The sequence below is a fragment of the Ranitomeya imitator genome, chromosome 8, assembly GCF_032444005.1.
Source record: "Ranitomeya imitator isolate aRanImi1 chromosome 8, aRanImi1.pri, whole genome shotgun sequence".
Lineage (NCBI taxonomy): Eukaryota > Metazoa > Chordata > Amphibia > Anura > Dendrobatidae > Ranitomeya > Ranitomeya imitator.
The window spans coordinates 49,277,483-49,302,042 of NC_091289.1; the positions used below are offsets into that span (position 1 = coordinate 49,277,483).

Genomic DNA, 24,560 nt, shown 5'->3' on the forward strand with positions numbered 1-24,560 from the left:
CCAGATCAGCTTTGCAGGTTGGAGCCTTGTCATGGACCATTTTCTTCAACTTCCACCAAAGATTTTCGATTGGATTGAGATCCGGACTAGTTGCAGGCCATGACATTGACCTTGTGCATCTTTTTTTCAAGGACTGTTCACAGTTTTTGCTCTATGGCAGGATGCATTATCATCTTGAAAAATGATTTCATCATCCACAAACATCCTTTAAATTGATGGGATGAGAAAAGTGTCCAAAATATCAACATAAACTTGTGCATTTGTTGAAGATGTAATGACAGCCATCTCCCCAGTGCCTTTACCTGATGTGCAGCCCCATATCATCAATGACTGTGGAAATTTGCATGTTCTCTTCAGGCAGTCATCTTTATAAATCTCATTGGAACGGCACCAAACAAAAGTTCCAGCATCATCACCTTGCCCAATGCAGATTCGTGATTCATCACTGAATATGACTTTCATCCAGTCATCCAGTCCACAATTGCTTTTCCTTAGCCCATTGTAACCTTGTTTTTTCTGTTTAGGTGTTAATGATGGCTTTTGTTTAGCTTTTCTGTATGTAAATCCCATTTCCTTTAGGCTGTTTCTTACAGTTCGGTCACAGACATTAATTCCAGTTTCCAACCATTCGTTCCTCATTTGTTTTGTTGTGCATTTTCGGTTTTGGAAACATATTGCTTTAAGTTTCTGGTCTTGATGCTTTGATGTCTTCCTTGGTCTACCAGTATGTTTGCCTTTAACAACCTTCCCATGTTGTTTGTATTTGGTCCAGATTTTAGACACAGCTGACTGTGAACAACCAACATCTTTTGCAACATTGCATGTGATTTAGGCCAGGTTCACATTGCGTTCATGTGGTCCGTTAAACGGACGTTACACCGCGGCATAACACGGTGTAACGTAGTCCGTTAACGTCGCCATTGAAAGCAATGTCGGACGCATCGCTAGTGCACGCCCACAATGGGTGTGTGCTAGGGATGTGCAGTCATTGAGTGATGGACCCCGAGACGCGGGCTGCAGCGTTTCTGGGTCCGTCACTGCTAGCGCAGATAGAGCTAGCAGATGCTCTATCTGCACTAGCGCAATGCAAACGGCGGCACTTGCGTTACAGCAGCCCGTTATCGTATGTGCTGAACGGGCTGCTGCTAACGCAGTGTGAACTTAGCCTAAAGGTACCGTCACACTAAGCGACGCTGCAGCGATACCGACAACGATCCGGATCGCTGCAGCGTCGCTGTTTGGTCGCTGGAGAGCTGTCACACAGACAGCTCTCCAGCGACCAACGATGCCGGTAACCGGGGTAAACATCGGGTTACTAAGCGCAGGGCCGCGCTTAGTAACCCGATGTTTACCCTGGTTACCATCGTTAAAGTAAAAAAAACAACCACTACATACTTACCTACCGCTGTCTGACCCCGGCGCTGTGCTTCTCTGCTCTGGCTGTGAGCGCCGGGCAGCCGGAAAGCAGAGCGGTGAGGTCACCGCTGTGCTTTCCGGCCGCTGTGCTTACAGCCAGTACAGGAGGAGTGCAGAGAAGCAGAGCGCCGGGGACAGACAGCGGAAGGTAAGTATGTAGTGTTTGTTTTTTTTACTTTAACGATGGTAACCAGGGTAAACATCGGGTTACTAAGCGCGGCCCTGCGCTTAGTAACCCGATGTTTACCCTGGTTACCAGCGAAGACATCGCTGAATCGGCGTCACACACGCCGATTCAGCGATGTCAGCGGGAGATCCAGCGACGAAACAAAGTTCTGGACTTTCTTCCCCGACCAGCGATATCACAGCAGGGGCCTGATCGCTGCTGCCTGTCACACTGGACGATATCGCTAGCGAGGACGCTGCAACGTCACGGATCGCTAGCGATATCGTCTAGTGTGACGGTACCTTTACCCTCTTTTAAGAGTTTGATAATCCTCTCCTTTGTTTCAATTGACATCTCTCGTGTTGGAGCCATGATTCATGTCAGTCCACTTGGTGCAACAGCTCTCCAAGGTGTGATCACTCCTTTTCAGATGCAGACTATTGAGCAGATCTAATTTGATGCAGGTGTTATTTTGGGGTATGAAAATTTACAGGGTGATTCCATAATTTTTTCCTCAGAAATGAGCGATTCCATAATTTTTCCCCTATGCTTGGTTAAAAAAGTAACCATTACTGACTACCACATTTTTTGTTCTTGTTTTTTTTTAGTGTTTCTTAAAGCCAGAAAGTTACCATTTGAAATTACTTTAGTTTTGTGCCATGTCTGTGATCTGCTTTTTTTCTACAAAATTAAACAACTGAATGAACATCCTCCAAGGCCGATGATTCCATAATTTTTGCCAGGGGTTGTAGAAACTCGTCACCAGTTCTGTATTTATCACCCACTTCTGGTTTTGGCTTACACATACTGAGGTAAAATACTAAATGTGTGAACGTGACCATAATCTCGCTATAGAGATGAGCAGGGCTGGACTGGCCATCTGGCAAATGCCAGAAGGGCCTGTCTGGTCATGGGCCGCCTTGTCTGCTACATTGTTAACAGAATCGGTGTTCTCAAGACCCCATACTGTTAAGAATTGTGATGGAGCATAAAGTTGCTGACTCCGTCACTTATCCCAGCAGGCTACAGGTATCATTAGAAATATTGGTCTTGTAGAAATTCTTCCTTTCCTCCATCCAGGGTATATTAGTAATATATCCCATTTGGTTCATGGGGACGGGGACAACATGGGCCTGTGTGATTTCAAATGCCAGGCCTGAATTTCAGCCCCAGTTCATACCTGGAGATGAGAGTTCAGTTTGGAAGGTTGTGAATTGTCTTTTTCTCTATATTGAACTAGTAAAATATAAAGGCCTCATTCAGACAACCATTTTTCATGTACTTATTCTACTGGTGTTTTTTACACATAGATCAATAAGCCAGTACCGTATAATCTATGGAGCTGTTCAGATGTCAGTGTTTATTTGCGGCCCACAGTCACACATTCAGTATTTGTTCAGTTTTTTACCTCAGTATTTGGAAGCAAAAACCAGGAGTGGAACAGTCAGAGGAAAAGTATAATAGAAACACGTCACCACTTCTGTATTTATCACCCACTCCTGGTTTAGGCTTACACATACTGAGGTAAAAAACTCACCAAATACTGAACGTGTGAACGTGTCCTAGAGTATTTAGTAACTTTTTTTTACCTCAGTATGTGTAAGCCAAAACCCTGAGTGGGTGATAAATACAGAAGTGGTGACGTGTTTCTATACTTCTCCTCGGATTGTTCCTCTCCTGGTGTTATCTGGGCATGCTTGTGTGCTATCCGAGTGACTTTGGTGTGCTCGTATACTATGATCAGGTCCCCGCGGCTGCATGTCTCATGGCGGTTCGAGAGCTGCAACACATGCAGGAGATTGATTGCCTAACAAACAGGCCACCCATGTGTTTGCAGCTGTCGAACAGCCGTGAAACATGCAGGCGCGGGGACTCGAACATATTTTTCGAGCACGCCGAAGACACTCGGTCAGCACCCAGGCATGCTCGAATAACACCTTATCCCAGCACGTTTGTTCATCACTAGTGGTGAGGAGAGTAGGTACACAGGATCAGGCCCCTTGTAGCATCCACATTAGCACAAGCAGCCTTTGACACAAAATCCAGTGATCTACATTACGGATGACTGTGGCTTGAAGGTCACAAGGACAAGCAACGTGATTACCAGCGTGAGCTGTCATCTTCCAAAAGTGCTAGAACGAGCTAGCGCAGCGCTCTCGTCATCTTCCCAGGGCTGTTATTACATGGAATTAGAGGAAAGGTCACAAAAGATTGGCGGAAATCCAGACTATTATACACTGAAATATTCCACACTGCTGGGGATAATCTATGTATATAATTAACCCATTCATTACCAGATCAAGCACTGGCATTTTCAGGCCCATGAGCTTTGGACCATTCCAGCAGAACATCAAAATAAATCACTTTGTGCAGAGACTTTTTTTTATTTTGTAAGATTTCAATATTTATCACTATCAACGTACGTATATCGGCTACTGCAAAATGTAGCATCATCGAAGGTAGCAATAGAAATATTTGTGAGTTTATGTCGCAGATTGCAATGTAAAACCATAGGAAAACATTAAATGGAATGACGCTATGAGGCCGGCTAATCAGAAGAAGAGCCACAGATTCCAGGTAGCAGGAGGTTCACATGGCTCCCATCCGCCTGTTACAATTCAATAGGAGCGCCCCCAAGGGCTAGGGGTACTCGGTACCGGGTCCTTCGGTTCTCAAGGGGGATGTCACGGTGACTGACCCGGTCCGTGGCCCTCGAGATGTCTGTTGTAAAAGGGAAAGGTCTTTAAAGGGATATGTTCGTGATGTCATCTGTGGTATTCGGTCAGGGTGACCGACGCGGCTTTAAGGGGTCCGCTGGGGTGATGTTATGGCAGCTAGATGGTATACCTTCCCACAGGTGATGTATGTCCCCAGGGCTTCCCAGTGTGTAGATGGTGGATGGTGTGAGGCGCAGTGAAGAACGAGGACACAAGGTTGCAGTCTCTACCTTTTTACTGAAGGTTTCACCATCCACAGTCCTGAGCACCAGATCACAGGGCAGGCAGAGTCCGGCCGGTTTGGAGGCAAATCCAGAGTCCCCTTATCCAGATAGAAATCAGTAGCCTTCCTCTAGCGCCTTGGTGTTGTAGTACCTTACTGCTAAGCCTCTCATAAGGTCCTCACAGATGTTATCTCTCTTTCTGTCCCCCAGATGGATAGGACAAACCCGTATGACCGGTGGCTTGAAGCTTTTTATAGGGACTCTATCATGCCCCGGCCTCTCGTGGGTGCCACCTTGCTATGTGGGTATGGGGTGGGTCAGTAACTTGCAATTAGCTGTCCTGTCGGTCTCTGGAGCAAGGCATAAAGGACTGTTGCTCCCTCGGTGTTCCGGCTACTGGGATCCTGCGCCTCAGAAGGAGGCAGCCTGTGTAGGGCAGAACTCCTTCTGGTATCCACTCCTTTGGTATGACTTCTTCACCCTCTCTACAATACAGTTCTCTTTCGTGTCCTTTCTTAGGAACTGCCGCACGTGGGGCAGGCGCAGCTCCATGACCTTCTCTCTGGGCCTCGGACAGGCTCCCACCCATGTCAGGGACCAACTACCTGGGCAAAGCTCAGCCATCAACTGCCTAACTTCGTCTCCAGGCCACCAGTTTTACCTAAGTGTGAAAGGGCCCTAATAAATAGGAGCATAGCTCAAGCTGGTGGACTGGAGTATGAAATGTGTTGTATGTTTGTGATACCTGGTAAAAAGCTCTCCTTTATTGCCTCCAAACGTAACATCACTCCCCCCTAGAGGAGAATTATATTACTGCAATGACCAGGACCCTGGGGCGCTGCACAATGATCTATATGTTAGACCGGATCCTGCAAATTGATTTACACCAACTCTAATAGATTTGTGGCACAGAAAAATGTGGCTTTTGAACTACGACATGAGACAGCTTTGCCTCTGCAGCATCAGAAGCACAGTGACAATGACGTTGGCCTAGATTGGGAGCAAACAGAAGCTTCCGCAATCCCTGCCGACCTAAGGCTATATTCACATATCCGTGTGTTACCATCCAAGAAAAATGTTACTTCTTTTTTTTCAGGTGTCATCCTAGCTGCATCTATTTTTTTCTCAGGTATAAACTGTCTGAACCTTTTTTATCCATTGACTCTTAGCAAAAATCAGAGAAAAATGGATGAAATAACGTAAGAAAGTCATCTGCTTTATACCAATCCCCATAGACATTAATGGCCGAGTCCGATCCCCAAAACAGATGAGAATGCAACCTGCTCTTAGTCTCACGGACCGGACACATAGATCTATTTTTAATACAGGTGTGTGTAAGGATCTATAAAACTATGGATCGGAGTACAATCCACAAAAAGAAAATACAGCTATCACGTGTCATATGGATGTGTGAGTGCAGTTTTAAGGGAATGCTTACAAGTTGAGTAAGGGCACATTCAGATGACTGCATAAATCAGACTGAGATTGGACAGCAACGCACAGAGCGGCCGTCGGGTCTCCCGCCACGAGAGTGAAAGCTTCATAGAAATATATCAAACTGTCACGCTCAGGTTGGGAGACCCACTGTGCGTTGTGGTACGATTTATACACTCGTCTGAATGCACTCTTAGAGCTTGTAAGCGCTCTGCATGCTCAGCCACCTCTGCTATGGCCGCTCCTCTTGGCAAGGAACAGTGAGCAATAAAAAGGAGATAAAAATAAAAAGTAAAATTACAAAGTTGCTTTTTACAAGCACAATCCAGCCATATCCATTGATGAAGGTGGGAATAACCATCTAATTTTTCCAAACCAAACAGCTTCTCCAGTTCAGCGGTACTTAGGGGACATTACCTTCCAAGGGTTTCCCTAATATATTGTAAATGTCTAGAGCTCAGTGAATACGAGTGATCAGGAGACCAGGCATGGGCGCTGCAGGGAACATACATTCAAGGAGCCATCAGTCCCTGTAGGACTGTAGCTGATGTTTAGAGGATTCTGATAATAACAAGAAATTAGGTATTGATTGCACAGCAACCATTTACAGCAGCCTGCGTCTTGGTGTAGGTTTCTGAGCAGTGGTTATCTTGACCTACGGATAAGGCCGGCTTCACACGTCAGTGGCTCCGGTACGTGTGATGACAGTTTCCTCACGTACCGGAGACACTGACTCACGTAGACACATTAAAATAAATGTGTCTCTGCACATGTCAGCGTGTTTTCACGGACCGTGTGTCAGTTTGCAAAACACGGAGACATGTCAGTGTTCGTGGGAGCGCACAGATCACACGGACCCATTAAAGTCAATGGGTCCGTGTAAACACGTACCGCACACGGATGTTGTCTGTGTGCCATCCGTGTGCGTTTTTCCTGTCATAAGGTTAAAATTGTAAAAATTGTTGCAATACACGGACACACGTACAGCACACAGACCCTAAAAACGTACTCACGGACATCACACGGATCCCACACGGATGGCCTACGTGAGCACACGGACAACTCCGGTACCGGAATTATCTGGACATGTGAGACTGGCCTAAGAGATTGTGCACACAACCAATTTTTTAAGACGAGCACTATCCGTGGTTTCAGTGGAGAAAACTCATATCTAGCTTCTTCTTTCTTTGGGTTTTTCTTCCGGTGGTCCTCGAGTGGAGACATGTATGATTTTGATTCGAGTGTCGGATAATAAAAAAAACATGTAAAAAAATAAAAATAAAAAACCAACAATGCAAGTCAAGTCAATGGGTCTGATGTTATTCGAGTGCGGTCCGATTTTCACGAACTGACGGGATAGAAAAAACTTTTTTTCTCTCTCCACATCCAAGAAAAAGTCATGCCACTCCGATCAAACTCTAATAAGAGTTTGATCAGAATAATCAGGTCATATGACCCTTCCGCAGGCGCAGACAGTCATATTATCAGTCTGAGTGCGATCCAACCTGAACCAATGTTAGTCTATGGGGCCGAATGTCAGAGTTTGATCCAATATTTGGATCGCGCTTGGCCATGAAAGTCAATGAGAGCGTGGAAATCATTGGACTGCACTCAGATGACATGACAATGAAGAAGATGGAAAAATGTTGTTCTCCATATTCTCACAGTGAGCTCCGATTATCTCATCCGAAAAAAAATCGAATGGCACTATGCGGACACTTGGATCAAACTCTGATGAGCGTTAGATCAGAATGTCATTTGCATAATTTGCATAGTAGGCCTGATTATCTCAGATGAGAGAATCTACGGCCATCTGAATGAGCCCTAAAATGGAGTTCTAGCAGCAGGCTTTACAGAAGTATCTGGACTAATATAATCCTGATGAAGACAGTATTTGCAGGTTTCTCTCCTGTTTATTGCGATCTGCTCACATTAATGTTTGGAAGCCAAAATCGATAGAAAAAGTATTTACCTTCCCTAAAGTGATGCTAGTCTCAAAGTGTTTCCATAGAGATTGCACGTAGGTCATCTGGAACTCTGCTTCTGTAAGTGACTCATCCCCAAATCTGCAGGCTTCTTCCTTGCAACACATTTTTCTCTTCCTTCTCCGCCTCTGTTTGCATCAACAGGAATATTAGGGTAGCTCTGTGCTGCAGCTTGTGTCCTTGCTTCACATTGCTAGCTATTTTACCCTTGTTATGAGGCTTTTTTCATGTGTGTTTTTGCTTCACATTACTTTTTCCTTTTTCTCTGTGGGTCTTTGTAAAACCATTTACAAGTTTACCAATAGGCACAAGCAAAGAGTTTCTGAGTTTAAAACCAACCCTGAAAAATAGATCAAGAACAATCCTGATTTTGTGTGTCAATGACATTTCACCAACCCCATAAAAAAAAAAAATCCCAAAATATCCTGCGTACCCCACTGATATAAACCAGTAGGAAAAATAACATTTCAGTTAGTAAAGACAAATATCAGCGGATTATGATCTGTATTCTGCTGATAGACCTCTCCACTTTTTCAGAGTAGCTGTCCTGTTCTGGGATACCTGTACACACGGAAAACGTTGGATCTTTTGCCAAAAATTCACTTACTACATGAAAGTAGACACAGCAGATCAACAGGAGATCCACTCTAAAAAAAAAAAAAAGAAGATTCTACAATACCAATCCAAGGGTATGTTCACACCTAGCATTTTTGCAGCATTTTTTTCCTGCATGAAATAAGCAGAATATTGCAAGCGGATGGGATCAAGCTCAACCACTGTTAGGTGCTCAGGGGTAAAAACAATAAGACAATACAACAGATCAAACCCCGGCACACTCCAAAAAAGTGAAGAGAGAACTTGTTGCTTTCAAAATTTTAATTACTGCAGTTTATCTTGTACAAAAAAAGTAGTTTCCAAACAACGTTTTGGCTCAGGCACAAGCCTTCATCAAGAAGACAATTAGTAATTATACCATTTGTTGATCCTGAATTTTCGTATTATGTCCACCTTAATATGATGTACAATAACAAATTGTATCGTGGTACCGTGTTAGCCAGAAAAATCAATGTGAATATTTTTCTGCCCAGTGATGACAGAAGTATTCTAGGAGTGATACCGTTATTGGCTAACCAGAAAATAATATGTTTGCAAGCTTTCAGAGCACAGTGGCTCCTTCTTCAGGCAAGATTCTTCTATTTGTAATCCTGCCTGAAGGAGCCACTGTGCTCTGAAAGCTTGCAAACATATTATTTTCTGGTTAGCCAATAACGGTATCTCTCCTAGAATACTTCTGTCATCATTAGGCAAAAAAATATTCATGTCCACCTTAATACACATGCATTCCTAGGAAATTGATAAAAAGACCATTTCTGACAGTATCTATAGGATAATCTGAAAATTCAGGATCAACAAACGGTATAACTACTAATTGTCTTCCTGATGAAGGCTCGTGCCTGAGCCGAAACGTTGATTGGAAACTACTTTTTTTGTACAAGATAAACTACTGGTAATTAAAATTTTGAAAGCAACAAATTCTCTCTTCACTTTTTTGGTGTGTGCCGGGGTTTGATCTTTTGTATAAGCAGAATATTGGCAGGTAAAACTCTACATGTAATACCTTCTGAGATTCTAGGATTTTTTTTTCAAGGTGTATTTTTAAGTGCCATTGTCTCTCTCTTCTTACGCTGGCAGAAGCAACAAAAAAGCGCAACAAAAAAGGATGGAAAACTTTCAACTGAGCTTCTGCTGCATTTTTATCTCCATAGGTAAAAAACAAACAAAACAATGTATGTATGTATGTATGTATGTATGTATGTATGTATGTATGTATGTATGTATATATATATATATACAGTGGGGCAAAAAAGTATTTAGTCAGTCAGCAATAGTGCAAGTTCCACCACTTAAAAAGATGAGAGGCGTCTGTAATTTACATCATAGGTAGACCTCAACTATGGGAGACAAACTGAGAAAAAAAAATCCAGAAAATCACATTGTCTGTTTTTTTAACAATTTATTTGCATATTATGGTGGAAAATAAGTATTTGGTCAGAAACAAACAATCAAGATTTCTGGCTCTCACAGACCTGTAACTTCTTCTTTAAGAGTCTCCTCTTTCCTCCACTCATTACCTGTAGTAATGGCACCTGTTTAAACTTGTTATCAGTATAAAAAGACACCTGTGCACACCCTCAAACAGTCTGACTCCAAACTCCACTATGGTGAAGACCAAAGAGCTGTCAAAGGACACCAGAAACAAAATTGTAGCCCTGCACCAAGCTGGGAAGACTGAATCTGCAATAGCCAACCAGCTTGGAGTGAAGAAATCAACAGTGGGAGCAATAATTAGAAAATGGAAGACATACAAGACCACTGATAATCTCCCTCGATCTGGGGCTCCACGCAAAATCCCACCCCATGGGGTCAGAATGATCACAAGAACGGTGAGCAAAAATCCCAGAACCACGCGGGGGGACCTAGTGAATGAACTGCAGAGAGCTGGGACCAATGTAACAAGGCCTACCATAAGTAACACACTACGCCACCATGGACTCAGATCCTGCAGTGCCAGACGTGTCCCACTGCTTAAGCCAGTACATGTCCGGGCCCGTCTGAAGTTTGCTAGAGAGCATTTGGATGATCCAGAGGAGTTTTGGGAGAATGTCCTATGGTCTGATGAAACCAAACTGGAACTGTTTGGTAGAAACACAACTTGTCGTGTTTGGAGGAAAAAGAATACTGAGTTGCATCCACCAAACACCATACCTACTGTAAAGCATGGTGGTGGAAACATCATGCTTTGGGGCTGTTTCTCTGCAAAGGGGCCAGGACGACTGATCCGGGTACATGAAAGAATGAATGGGGCCATGTATCATGAGATTTTGAGTGCAAACCTCCTTCCATCAGCAAGGGCATTGAAGATGAAACGTGGCTGGGTCTTTCAACATGACAATGATCCAAAGCACACCGCCAGGGCAACGAAGGAGTGGCTTCGTAAGAAGCATTTCAAGGTCCTGGAGTGGCCTAGCCAGTCTCCAGATCTCAACCCTATAGAAAACCTTTGGAGGGAGTTGAAAGTCCGTGTTGCCAAGCGAAAAGCCAAAAACATCACTGCTCTAGAGGAGATCTGCATGGAGGAATGGGCCAACATACCAACAACAGTGTGTGGCAACCTTGTGAAGACTTACAGAAAACGTTTGACCTCTGTCATTGCCAACAAAGGATATATTACAAAGTATTGAGATGAAATTTTGTTTCTAACCAAATACTTATTTTCCACCATAATATGCAAATAAATTGTTAAAAAAACAGACAATGTGATTTTCTGGATTTTTTTTTCTCAGTTTGTCTCCCATAGTTGAGGTCTACCTGTGATGTAAATTACAGACGCCTCTCATCTTTTTAAGTGGTGGAACTTGCACTATTGCTGACTGACTAAATACTTTTTTGCCCCACTGTATATATATATATATCAGCTGGACAAACACAGAAGAACAGCTGCTCTTTTTGTTGTTTTTAACACCTGATTTTTAAGTGTCCTTCTGACAGCTTTTACGATGTAATGAATGAAGATATGATGTGGCCAATATAGTACAGTACAGCTCGGTTTTTAATCATTAGGGACACTGCCATTTCAGCCACCAGACCATTATCAGATGCAGAATCCTAAAGTATGGGCACTTTAGTGATAAAACAACTTCCTGGAGAAGACAGAGTAGGAGACAATACTTGTAGATAAGATGGGTCGTGCAGGCAGCATTCTGAGTGCCAAGCGATGATATAAAGCCAATCAGGATTTGTTAAGACCCTTTGACATGAGCTGAAGCAAACCGTATAGGAATGATCAATAAGATGGTTTCTTGTCTTGCAGATTACATATTACAACGATTTTTAAAGGTCACCCAAACGATCCAATCTGCCATCGAACAAGCATTTTGCTCGTTAATTGGCTGGTACGTTTCCATGATTGGGAACGGAATACATGATCGGGACAATCTTTATTTAAATGTGGCCAATATTGGTCAGAATCAATTGGCCTCTACTTACTATATATGGATAATGAAGCTGGTATCTGACTAGGGGCTCGATCACACGAGCATATAACTCGGACGGGTGTTATCTGATGTGTTATCGGATAGCACTCGGACTAACTTTATACTATGGGGCAGTGCAGATCTGGCTCTGCAAATCGGATCACGAGCACTCATTCCAGTGTACGGATGCTTGTAAAACATCGGACTGCATTCAGTTGTCATCCAAGTGCAGTCCGATTTACGCAAACACAGACAATGGAGAAATTACCATAAGTTCTTCATCTTCTCCACGCCTGTGATACGATCCTCATCAGCGAGGATCAGATCATAGTAAGCCGACACTGATCAGTTTGAGCAGATTGTGGTTACCATAGTCGATCCGATTCTCTTGGAAGAGAGAATCATCAATCGTGTGTGAGAACCCTAAATATTAAGGTATGGAGGAAACCACCGTATTGAGGAACAATTGGCTACGTTCCTATGATGAGTTTTTTTATATTGCAGATTTTCTGCACCATTTCCGCACCCATTAAGTAAAATAGGTTACTTGCATTCTTTTCGAAAATATGCAGCGTAAAACTTACCATAACACATGCTTGTGTGAACACAGTATTATGTCAAGTCTTCTTGGAAGTCCAAAAGTGACACGCTTTGGGACACAGTACTCCCCACAAGTTACCAGATTTATACTAGTAAAGAAATATGGGGACTGGTGTCAGATTTTCCCTTTCTCATGTATAATAGGGACAGTGTATATCGGATACAGCAATCAGCACAGTCTACCATTCAGGGTATGTGCCCACGTTGAGGATTGGTGTGCTGATTTTTCCGCACTGTTTTTGCTAAATCCGCATGTAAGCCGCACTGCGTATTTCCTGCAGATTTACCACGAATTAACCGGGTTTTTTTGCGTTTTTTGTGTGGATTCCACCTGCGGATTCCTATTGTGGAGCAGGTGTAAACCGCTGCGGAATCCGCACAAAGAATTGACATGCTGCGGAATAAACAACCTCAGTGTTTCCACGCGTTTTTTTTCCGCAGCATGTGCACTGCGGGTTTTGTTTGCCATATGATTACATGGTACTGTTAACTCATGGAAAACAGCTGTGAATCCGCAGCAGCCAATCCACTGCGGATCCGCAGCAAAATCAGCAACGTGTGCACGTGGCCTAAAAGCTTTTCAAAAATGGAGTAAGGACTCCAGCACTAGAGGACTCCAAATAACCACTGATCCATTAAATGTAAAGCTTCCCTGGCTGCAGTACCCACCATAATGACAGCATTACAGCTTACCACAATGTTTTGAGTCATTGCTCTACTTACAGAAGTGGATATTCAGCAATAAAATATGCACCTCTTAATAATTAGTTCTTTATTCAGTCCTATTACCAAACATGTATACAATCAAGCATGCAGTCTGCTTTTACAAGCTTTTGTGATAGAATGACCCCCTTAAAGAGCTCACTAATATCAGCATGGTCCTGGAATAGGGCGCCACCAATGTAACGAATCATTTCTTCTTTCATAAATGTTGCAGATCAGCTGCTGTCAGTGGTATGATTGAAAATTGGAACTGTTTTTGAACAACAGAAAATCACCCATGATGTGGAGACCATATAAAATGATAGACTGGGCTCACTGAGCGCTGAGGAGTAGAGGGCAGAAAAGTCACTAATACTCTGCTGACGTCATAACTGCAGATTCCAGACTTTGGGCATCAACTCAAAAACAGCGCTGGGAGCTTACGGCATGGGGGTCTATAGCAGAAAAGCTGCATACAAGCTTTAGATCACCAAGATTCAGATGACGTGAAGCAAAACACAAACCACTGGACTCTGGCTTGTTTGTCAGCTGCCAAGAGAACATCACCAGCCTGACTGCATTTTGTCAACTTTAAAGTTTGGTGAGGGATAATGCTATGGGGTTCAGCCTCGGCCCATTAGTTCCAAGGAAGAAAATTTGTATTGCTTTAGCAAACAAGACATTTGGATCCAATGACTCCAACCTAGGTTTCGCCCTTGGCTTTCTCACGGTCTAGTACGAAACGGACGTCGGAGTCTTTGGGTCTTGTATCACATGCTATCTTTCTCTTTTATGGTATGTTGCTTTTGTAGTATGTATATGCAGTGTATCTATTTACCTATGGAAATATTTATTAATTTATTGGTCTATGTGATCGATATATGCTGCATTTCATTTTATATGTAACCCCATCCCACATATATGTCTTATGTATACGTTTATTGTCAACGTTCTTATTTTTTTCTGTCTATTGCTCCCCACCATTTTAATATATTTTAACTGTATTAAAAGCTATACATTTTAATATTTTATCTGTGGTCATTCACTCTTTTGTGTCATCAAGGTTATATTAAATCTGAGAACTTCATATAAAGGAACTTGTTCAGGATGCGTCAGCCATGTTCAAAGTGGATCCTTCACTGAGACGTCTCCCTTATCAAACAAACATAGCAACATTTCCAAAGACATGATGGAATATATTGTATATTAAGATAATAAATGTAGGAAGCATGCTCGGATCTGTTATTCCATCTTTCTGAGAGCATTCTACAGATTATAGTGAAAAACATGCCATGGATAGGTTCTCCTGCAGTACAACAATTGCCATTGATGCCTTGATTGCTGCAGTCTGATTGATACTGTAGTTTATTTGATTAACAACGCGACCATGTATCGTAAAGGTATTTTACAGAAACACCATATGCAGGCACAGCTCCATAAAGGGTCCGTGCTTGCGATTTAGTGGTGGGCATAAGTGATCTAGTTACAATCGGACAGACACATTGTGGCAGCCTGTATTCTGTCACCTGTCAGGCTGTCGGAAAGCATAAAGAAATTGTATTTGAGGTTTTATTTAATTGTCAGGGGAAAAGGCCAGCGACTTATTTCTGTGCTATATGTCTCCTGTTACATGCCAGATGGACACCCTACTACAGCATATGAGGCAATGCCATGTTACCCACTGTCCCAGACAGCTATTTATAGGCCTATCACACAGGCGGCTCCGAAGAGATTACAGCGGCGAGGACATAAGAACAACAGAGGACTAGTGAAGAAGAGATGTAAAAGAAAAACAAAAATCATCCATTTACAGGCCTACAAAGAAAGAATAACCACACTCTAGTAGTGAAGAATCTCCAAAATGGCAGCCAACACTAGTAAATAACTGTTGCTGTGGTAACCATGCATGAAGGCCTGCACTCCGCTTCAGCTGCGGTATAGGTTTCCTATTGATGACAGAAATCAATGTAATGACTGATTTATTTTATAACACGGCTATAAATACACAGAAAGCCTCAATGATTTGTACACAGACCCGATTCCAGAAATTTCACCCATCATACGAGGGTATGATTTTCACTCGTAATTTCACTCATAAGGAAAGAAACAGAAACTGGTTTATATATAAACATCCAATGTGGCTTCATTCCCAGAAATCTAAGTTACAAAAGCTCTGTGCGCTCGGTTAGAGCCTTGTTGGAGGTGTACAGTACCTCAGGAAGATTTCCTATCATGACCCCTCAGGCGTAGGCTACTGTATATGCATGTGTTTTACACACAACCTTTGCGCTGTATACAAAGCACACATTGAAGTGTATAGGGCTCTACTGCACCCACATACATCCCCAAGTTTCAGAAAACTGCGTATTGCTACATCAGACGCCATATTACTCATATTACACATATTATTAGGAGTTATTCTCCTTTAGCAGCACTGGATTTAGAGGACAGTATCTCTGTGATACGGTGTGGCGTGGACGTACACTTGGAAACTAAATTATTCATCACCCATTGCGAATTAGGTTTATTAGCAAAAAGTGGTCTCCAAAGTGCTCAAAGCCACGTAATAAGCCACAGAATTGTTGAGACTTTGTTATGAAAAGCAATTAAACAAAACTGGAACTTTTCAGACCTATGGATCAGCAGTATGACAGGGGAGAGATGAAACATGCTGAAAGTATCAATTTGCCTAAAGTGAGACATAGCGCTATCTCGGCAAAGCCTACAGTGAAGCATGACGGTGGCTCGCTGATTTTTACAGTGAAGCATGGCGGTAGTTCTATGATGCCTACAGTCAAGCATGGCAACGGCTCGGTGATGCCTACAGTCAAGCATGGCAGTTGCTTTGATGATGACGACTAGTGAAGTATGGCGATGGCCTTGATCATGCCTACTTTGAAGCATGGTAATAAGGGAAATTTTGCAATTTTCAAACTTTTAATTTTTGTACACTTAAATCAGATAGTGGTGTCACACAAATAGTTAATAAATAACATTTCCCACAGGCCTACATTACATCAGCACAACTTTGGAAACATCTTTTTTTGTTTGTAAGGAGGTTATAATGGTTAAAATTGACCAGCAATTCCTCATTTTTCCAACAGAAAATACCCAAAAGTGACACCATTCTAAAAACTGCTCTCCTCAAAGTGCGCAATACCACATTCAAGAAGTTTATGAACCCTTCAGGTGAAATCACGAGAACTAAAGCAATGTGGAAGGGAAAAATGAACATTTTACTTTTTTCACAAAAAAAAAAAAATTTACTTTGGAACCTATGGTTTTTACTTTCACAAGGGTATCAAGAAAAAATGGACCACAAAATGTGTTGTGCCACAGTTTGGGTGCATGGCAGGGCTCGGAAGGGAGGGAGCACCGTTTGACTTTTTGAAGGCAAAATTGGCTGGGATCAATGGTGGCGCCATGTCGCGTTTGGAGACCCCCTGATGTACCTAAACAGTGGAACTCCCCCAAATTCTAACTCCAATCCCAACACACCCCTAACCCTAATCCCAACCATAGCTGTAACCCTAACACCCCCCCAAACCCCAACCATAACCCTAACACACCCCTAACCCAAATCCCAAACATAACCCTACCTTTAGCCCAACCCTAACTTTAGCCTAATTCACTTTAGCCCAACGCTAAGGCTGAGGTCATACTTGCGAGTGAAATGCGAGAAACTCACACGAGTCTCTTGCATCAATACCCGGCAAAGCCGCTGGCACTCAGGACCGGAACGTGCATAGAAATACATGCAGCTGAACGCTCCGGTCTCGAGTGCCGGTGGCAGTGCCGGGTATTGGTGCGAGAGAGTTGTGCGAGATCTCGCATTGCACTCGCAAGTGTGACCCGGACCTAACCCTAATGTAAAAATGGAAATAAATACTTTTTTTGTTTTATTATTTTTACCTAACTAAGGGGCTTTTGATTTACTATTTTTTTTTTTTTATTTTGATCACTGATCGGGTCTATCACAGTGATCAAAATGAACCAATAGGAAAAATTTCCTATTGTTGCCAGGTGCCAATATGTGCCCGCCATTTTCTTCTGGAAGAAGACGCCAGCAGCTCGATGGACTTCACAGGGGGATGCAGGGACTCTGGAGGTATCGGGGGGTGTCGGGGGACCCTATTTCTCTCTTCTCTGATGTGCGATCAGATCAGAGGAGGGAGAAATTAAATGGAAAATTTGACTTTTTTTTTTTTTTTGCTGTTGCTGTTATACAGTTAATAACGGCGATCGCAACACTGGGGTCAGTAAAAACTGACCTAAATCATGTTCTTTGGGGTCTCAGCTACCCCCGGTAGCTGAGATCCCGGAGAAATTCTGACTGAGGGCGCTATGCACATATTTCTCAGCGCCGTTAAAAAGCGGCGCTGAGGCATAAGTACCCTTAACTGCAGCTGTTAAAAAGCATATTGGTGATCGTTAAGGGGTTAATTGCACCTGTTTGAACTCGTTATCTGTATATAAGATACCTGTCCACACACTCAGTCAATCACACTGCAACCTCTCCACCATGGCCAAGAGCTGCCCAAGGACACCAGGGACGAAATTGTAGACCTGCCCAGGCTGTGATGGTCTACAGGACAATAGGCAAGCAGCTTGGTAAGAAGGCAACAACTGTTGGCACAATTATTAGAAAACAGAAGAAACACAAGATGACTGTCAATCTTCCTCGGTCTTGGGCTCCATGCAAGATCTCGCCTCATGGGGTAAGAATGATTCTGATAAGGTCAGGAATCAGCCCAGAATTACTCGGGAGGGCCTGTTCAATGACCTGAAGAGAGCTGGCACCACAGTCTCAAACACTACTGTTAATTAGTGATGATGATGAGCGAGTGTACTCGTTGCTCAGGTTTTCCAGAGCACGCTCGTGTGACCTCCGAGTATTTATGACTGTTTGGAGATTTAGTTTTCACCGTGGCAGCTGAATGATTTACAGCTACTAGCTTGCTTGATTATGCGGCGCCCCAAGGTCCTGTTCGTCTCAGTAGTATTGCTTTCCTCTCAGGGGGAATGATACTACGTTTGGAGGCAATGGAGGAGAACTCTTTGTCAGGTAACACAATGCATGCAACATGTTCACACTCCAGACCAGAAGGGGAAGCTCTAAGCCTGATTAAGGTGAACTCCCCTATAAGAACATCCTGATCTGGAGGAAAAGGGTTCAGTTCCTGTCAAGAAGACAGAGGGAGAGGAAGCAGAGAAGTCCTGTGGCCTGAAGTGCTGCAGCTCCTAGGAAACAGACGGATAGAAAGCAGAACATATTGCAGCAAGCGTGAAGGAAAGCAAAGCAAAGGAGAGGATATCAGAGGGAGATCAGCCAGGAGCAGGCTGCTTCCTTCTGAGGCGCAGAAATCCGGTGGCCGGAATACCGAGGGAGTAAAGATCTCTACGCTTTACTTCAGAGATCGGCATGACAGCTATTTCCATTGTACCTGTCCAACCTATATCCAGGAGGCACGGTGGCAACTCCCAGAGGCTGGGGCATGCTAGAGTCCCTATAAATTGCCTCAAGCCACCAGTCATACTGGTTTGTCCTATCCTATCTGGGGGACAGAGAGAGAGACATAACATCTACAACAGTTGTGAGGACTTTATGGAAAGCTTAGCAGTAGGGGACTACAACACTGCAGCGCAAAGGAAGGCTACTGATTTCCATCTGGATAAGGGGACTCTGGATTTGCCTCCAAACTGGCCGGACTCTGCCTGCCCTGTGGTCTGGTACCCTGGACTGTGGATGTTGAAGCCTTCAGTAAAAGGTAAAGAGACTGCAACCTTGTGTCCTCGTTCTTCACTGCACCTCTCACCATCCACCATCTACACACTGGGAAGCCCTGGGGACATACTTCACCTGTGGGAAGGTATACCATCTAGCTGCCATAACATCACCCCAGCGGACCACTTAAAGCAGTGTCGGTCACCCTGCCCGAATACCACAGGTGGCCTCACGAACATTATCGCTTTAAAGACCTTTCCCTTTAATACGGACGTCTCAGGGCCACGGACCGGGTCAGCCATGATATCCCCCTGTGAACCAAAGGACCCGGTTCCGAGTACCCCACTGCCCTGATGGGGCGATCCAATTACATGTGGGGATTCCCTAGCAACCAGGCAACCCCCACATGTACTCAGGCTGGCTAGTAGCTGTAAATCATTCAGCTGCCACGATGAAAACTAAATCTCCAAGCAGTCATAAATACTCGAAGGTCACCCGAGCGTGCTCGGGAAAACCCGAGCAATGAGTACACTCGCTCATCACTACTGTTAATAACACACTACGCCGTCATGGAATAAAATCCTGCAGGGCACGCAAGGTCTCCCTGCTCATGCCAGTACATGTTCAGGCCCATTTGATATTCACCAATGACCATCTGGATGATCCACAGTAAGCATGGGAGAAATTCATGTGGTCAGATTAAATGAAAATAGAACTTTTTGGTATCAACTCCACTTACCGAGTTTGGAGGAAGAAGAAGGATGAGTGCAACCCCCAAAACACCATCCCAACCGTGATGCATGGTGGGGGAATAATCATAATTTGGGGTTGCTTTTCTGAAAAGGGGACAGGATGACTGCACCGTATTGAAGGGAGGATGGATGGGGTCATGTATGGTGAGATTTTGGCCAACAACCTCCTTCCCTCAGTAAGAGCATTGAAAATGGGTCGTGGCTGAGTCTTCCAGAATGACAATGACTTGAAACACAAGGCAACTAAGGAGTGGCTCCGTGTGAAGCATTTCAAGGTCCTGGAGTGGCATACCCAGTCTCCAGATCTGAACCCAATAGAAAATCTTTTGAGGGAGCTGAAACTCAATGTTGCCCAGTGACAGCTCCGAAACCTGAAAGATCTGGAGAAGATCTGTATGGAGGAGGGGGCCAAAATCCCTGCTGCAGTGTCTGCGAACTTGGTCAAGAACTACAGGAAATGTCTGACCTCTGTAATTGCAAACAAATGTTTCTGTACCAAATGTTAAGTTCTGTGTTTCTATGGTATCAAATGCTTATTTCATGCAATAAAATGCAAATTAATTATGTAAAGATCATATAATGGGATTTTCTATTTGTTATTTTTACATTCTGTCTCTCAGTTGAAATGTACCTACGATAAAAATTACAGACATCTCCATTCTTTGTAGGTGGGAAAACTTGCACAATCAGCAGTGTATCAAATACTTATTTTCCTCACTGAAGGTGGATTAATGTTACCTAGATAATATTTTTTCTACAAAACTTTATGGAGTCTTGAATGGTTAACACTCCCATACACTGCTGCTGCTATGGATACGGATGACAGCGTAATTACAGGTTGTTGTTTTTTCTTCAACAAACTTTATAGAGTCTCTGGCGATGAACACTCAGCCGTACCTGCGGTATCAGTAAACAAAGGCACAGTATATAGGGCAGGGCTGCCGACCGTGTTTACCACACACTGGATGTGATACAAAATCACCAGATACAACAGCAAAACCGTGCACTAAATAATGGCACAACCACATCCGGCTCACTGATGATGTAATGTTATAAATAACTGACACTATTCTCTGGGACACTTACTCACTGCTCCAGCAGGTATCACATGTACAAGAAAAAGGTTTAGTTTTGTCTCGGCAAGCAAGGAAAACATGTCAGTGTGACAAAGGTAATGGTGACACAGAAGCCCCATTCTGTCACACGCCCTGTGTACGCGACATGGTGACAGGTGTCCTACAGTGACCGGACCAGGAGTCAAAATGACAGCAAAGTAGTCGCCCCAGACATTCCTGCATTTGGTTTCGGCACATGAGACATTTAGTAACACAAACGGTTTTTACAAGGCCCAATGTGGGTGTACGCCATTACTGTATGGTGAGGTACGACAAGGGTGACAGCTGGATCTGCTGTACACACGGAGATAGTTACACTGGGCGTCAAAGGTTAGGCTACATCCACCCCGACAATAACAACCGGCACGTCATAGACACAAATATATGTACATATACAGGGTGGTAAACATTCATATGCACATACTGGGGCACACACATTGATATATACAAAGGTACACACACATGGGTACATACAAGGGGAAACACACACACGGATATATACAGAGGTACATACAGGAGTACACATAGTACAGACAGGGTCACACACGGGTATATACAGGGTACACGTACACACACATGGGTATATACAGGGTACACGTACATACACGGGTATATACAGGGTACACGTACACACATGGGTATATACAGGGCACGCATGAGTATATACAGGGGTATACATACACAGGCACATACAGGGCACATGAACACACACACGTGGGTATATACAGGGTACACAGGAACACACACATACGGGCACACACATGGGTCTATACAGGGGCACACGTATACAGACATGGGCACATACACGGCTATATACAGGGAACATGGGTATACACACACAGGGTACACACACGGGCACACTCATGGGTATAGACAGGGACACGTACAGGGTACACACATACACATGGGCACACACATGGGTATATACAGGGACACACACAGGGTATACACACACACATGGGTATATACAGGGACACACACGGGTATATACAGGGACACACACAGGGTATACACACACATCGGTATATACAGGGACACGCACAGGGTATACACACACATGGGTATATACAGGGACACGCACAGGGTACACACACGGGTATATACAGGGACACGCACAGGGTATACACACACATGGGTATATACAGGGACACACACAGGGTATACACACACATGGGTATATACAGGGACACGCACAGGGTACACACACACACACGGGCATATACAGGGACACACACAGGGTATACACACACATGGGTATATAAAGGGACACGCACAGGGTACACACACACGGGTATATACAGGGACACACACAGGGTATACACACACACGGGTATATAGAGGGACACGCACGGGTATATAGAGGGACACGCACAGGGTACACACACGGGTATATACAGGGACACACACAGGGTATACACACACATGGGTATATACAGGGACACACACAGGGTATACACACACATGGGTATATACAGGGACACGCACAGGGTACACACACAGGGTATACACACACATGGGTATATAAAGGGACACGCACAGGGTACACACACACGGGTATATACAGGGACACACACAGGGTATACACACACACGGGTATATAGAGGGACACGCACAGGGTACACACACGGGTATATAGAGGGACACGCACAGGGTACACACACGGGTATATAGAGGGACACGCACAGGGTACACACACGGGTATATACAGGGACACACACAGGGTATACACACACATGGGTATATACAGGGACACGCACAGGGGACACACACACGGGTATATAGAGGGACACACACACAGGGTATACACACACACACGGCCCGGGTATATACAGGGACACAACACACACACACACACACACACACACACACACACACACGTGTTTCCATGCATAACAGCACGTACACATTCTCGAACCCCAGCATTAACCCTGTGCAGTCCGTCTCCTACCTCTCCGCCCCCTCCCGCTGGTGCCGCTGGTGCCGCTGCTGCCCCTCATTGCACCGGTGCTGAGCGCTGTTCCCTCCGGTGTCAGCGGAGCGGAGCTGTGGGGAAGCCGGGCCCCGCACCCGCCAGCTGCATGCTGCTCTCCTCCGCCTCCTGTCAGTGCAGCTGCCCGCAGCCTGCCATGTGTGGGTGCCACCTCCTCATTACTGCCCGCCCGGACATGGGCACCCGAGGAATGTATGTGTATGGACCCTCCCAGGGGCCTGGCCCTGACACACTGCACGGCCATAGGACGGGATGACAGCGGGGAGGAGGCAGTGTACACACTGGAGGCTCGTCCGCCAGCTCCCATCTGTAACCCTCACACTGCCGGTCCCTCCTGCTCCTGCCTGGCATCATGATGACGGTGTACCCGGCTATTAATGTGCTGCCCGGGGCAGGAGCTGAGGACGTGACACAGGAGAGGCTGATGATTGAGGTTCCTGTCCATTTTATAATGGAGGGAAACTATAGTCACCCTCTCCCAGACTGAAATGGCTGATAACGGAGCAATAAATTACATTCAACATAGTAGAAATAACCTTTCCCAGCATTAGGGGTTCTCCGATGAACACAGGTTATCAGTGGGACGGGTGATAACTTTCTAGTTGACGGGTATCCAACCACTAGGACCCTCACTGGTTGGGAGGACAGCGAATATTTATTACTGAGAGGTCACTCATTTCCATGGAGCAGTGGATCTGATGACTGACAGCTGCTCCATTGATTGTCCATGAGGCTGCCAGAAAAAGCCGAGTGCAGCTGAGCACAGGGCTCCGCAGGGGAATGGTGGTGGGCACTGGTTGGGTATGAGCACAGCGCTCCGCAGGGGAATGGTGGTGGGCACAGGTTGGGCATGAGCACAGCGCTCCGCAGGGGAATGGCGGTGGGGCACTGGTTGGGCTTGAACACAGCGCTCCGCAGGGGAATGGTGGTGGGCACTGGTTGGGCTTGAACACAGCGCTCCGCAGGGGAATGGTGGTGGGCACAGGTTGGGCATGAGCACAGCGCTCCGCAGGGGAATGGCGGTGGGGCACTGGTTGGGCATGAGCACAGCGCTCCGCAGGGGAATGGCGGTGGGGCACTGGTTGGGCATGAGCACAGCGCTCCGCAGGGGAATGGCGGTGGGCACAGGTTGGGCATGAGCACAGCGTTCCGCAGGGGAATGGCGGTGGGGCACTGGTTGGGCATGAGCACAGCGCTCCGCAGGGGAATAGCGGTGGGGCACTGGTTGGGCATGAGCACAGCGCTCCGCAGGGGAATGGCGGTGGGCACAGGTTGGGCATGAGCACAGCGCTCCGCAGGGGAATGGCGGTGGGGCACTGGTTGGGCATGAGCACAGCGCTCCACAGGGGAATGGTGGTGGGCACTGGTTGGGCATGAGCACAGCGCTCTGCAGGGGAATGGCGGTGGGGCACTGGTTGGGCATGAGCACAGCGCTCTGCAGGGGAATGGCGGTGGGGCACTGGTTGGGCATGAGCACAGCGCTCCGCAGGGGAATGGCGGTGGGGCACTGGTTGAGCATGAGCACAGCGCTCCACAGGGGAATGGTGGTGGGGCACTGGTTGGGCATGAGCACAGCGCTCCGCAGGGGAATGGTGGTGGGCACAGGTTGGGTATGAGCACAGTGCTCCGCAGGGGAATGGCGGTGGGGCACAGGTTGGGCATGAGCACAGCGCTCTGCAGGGGAATGGTGGTGGGCACTG

The 24,560-nt window shown here is 45.2% G+C and overlaps 1 protein-coding gene across 2 annotated transcripts in view; it reads right to left on the reverse strand.

Moving 5' to 3' along the window:
- Positions 1-23,090, reverse strand: part of LOC138647688 (6-phosphofructo-2-kinase/fructose-2,6-bisphosphatase 4-like) — a 76,647-nt gene extending 53,557 nt beyond the window's left edge. Inside the window, exon 1 of one of the 2 annotated variants that reach the window (XM_069736885.1) lies at positions 22,819-23,090. In XM_069736885.1, the coding sequence (XP_069592986.1) occupies positions 22,819-22,867 (49 nt within the window). In that variant the 5' untranslated portion in view covers positions 22,868-23,090. The remainder of the gene's footprint in view (positions 1-22,818) is intronic. The other variant, XM_069736886.1, reaches the window with a different exon arrangement.
- Positions 23,091-24,560: the final 1,470 nt, after the last annotated feature.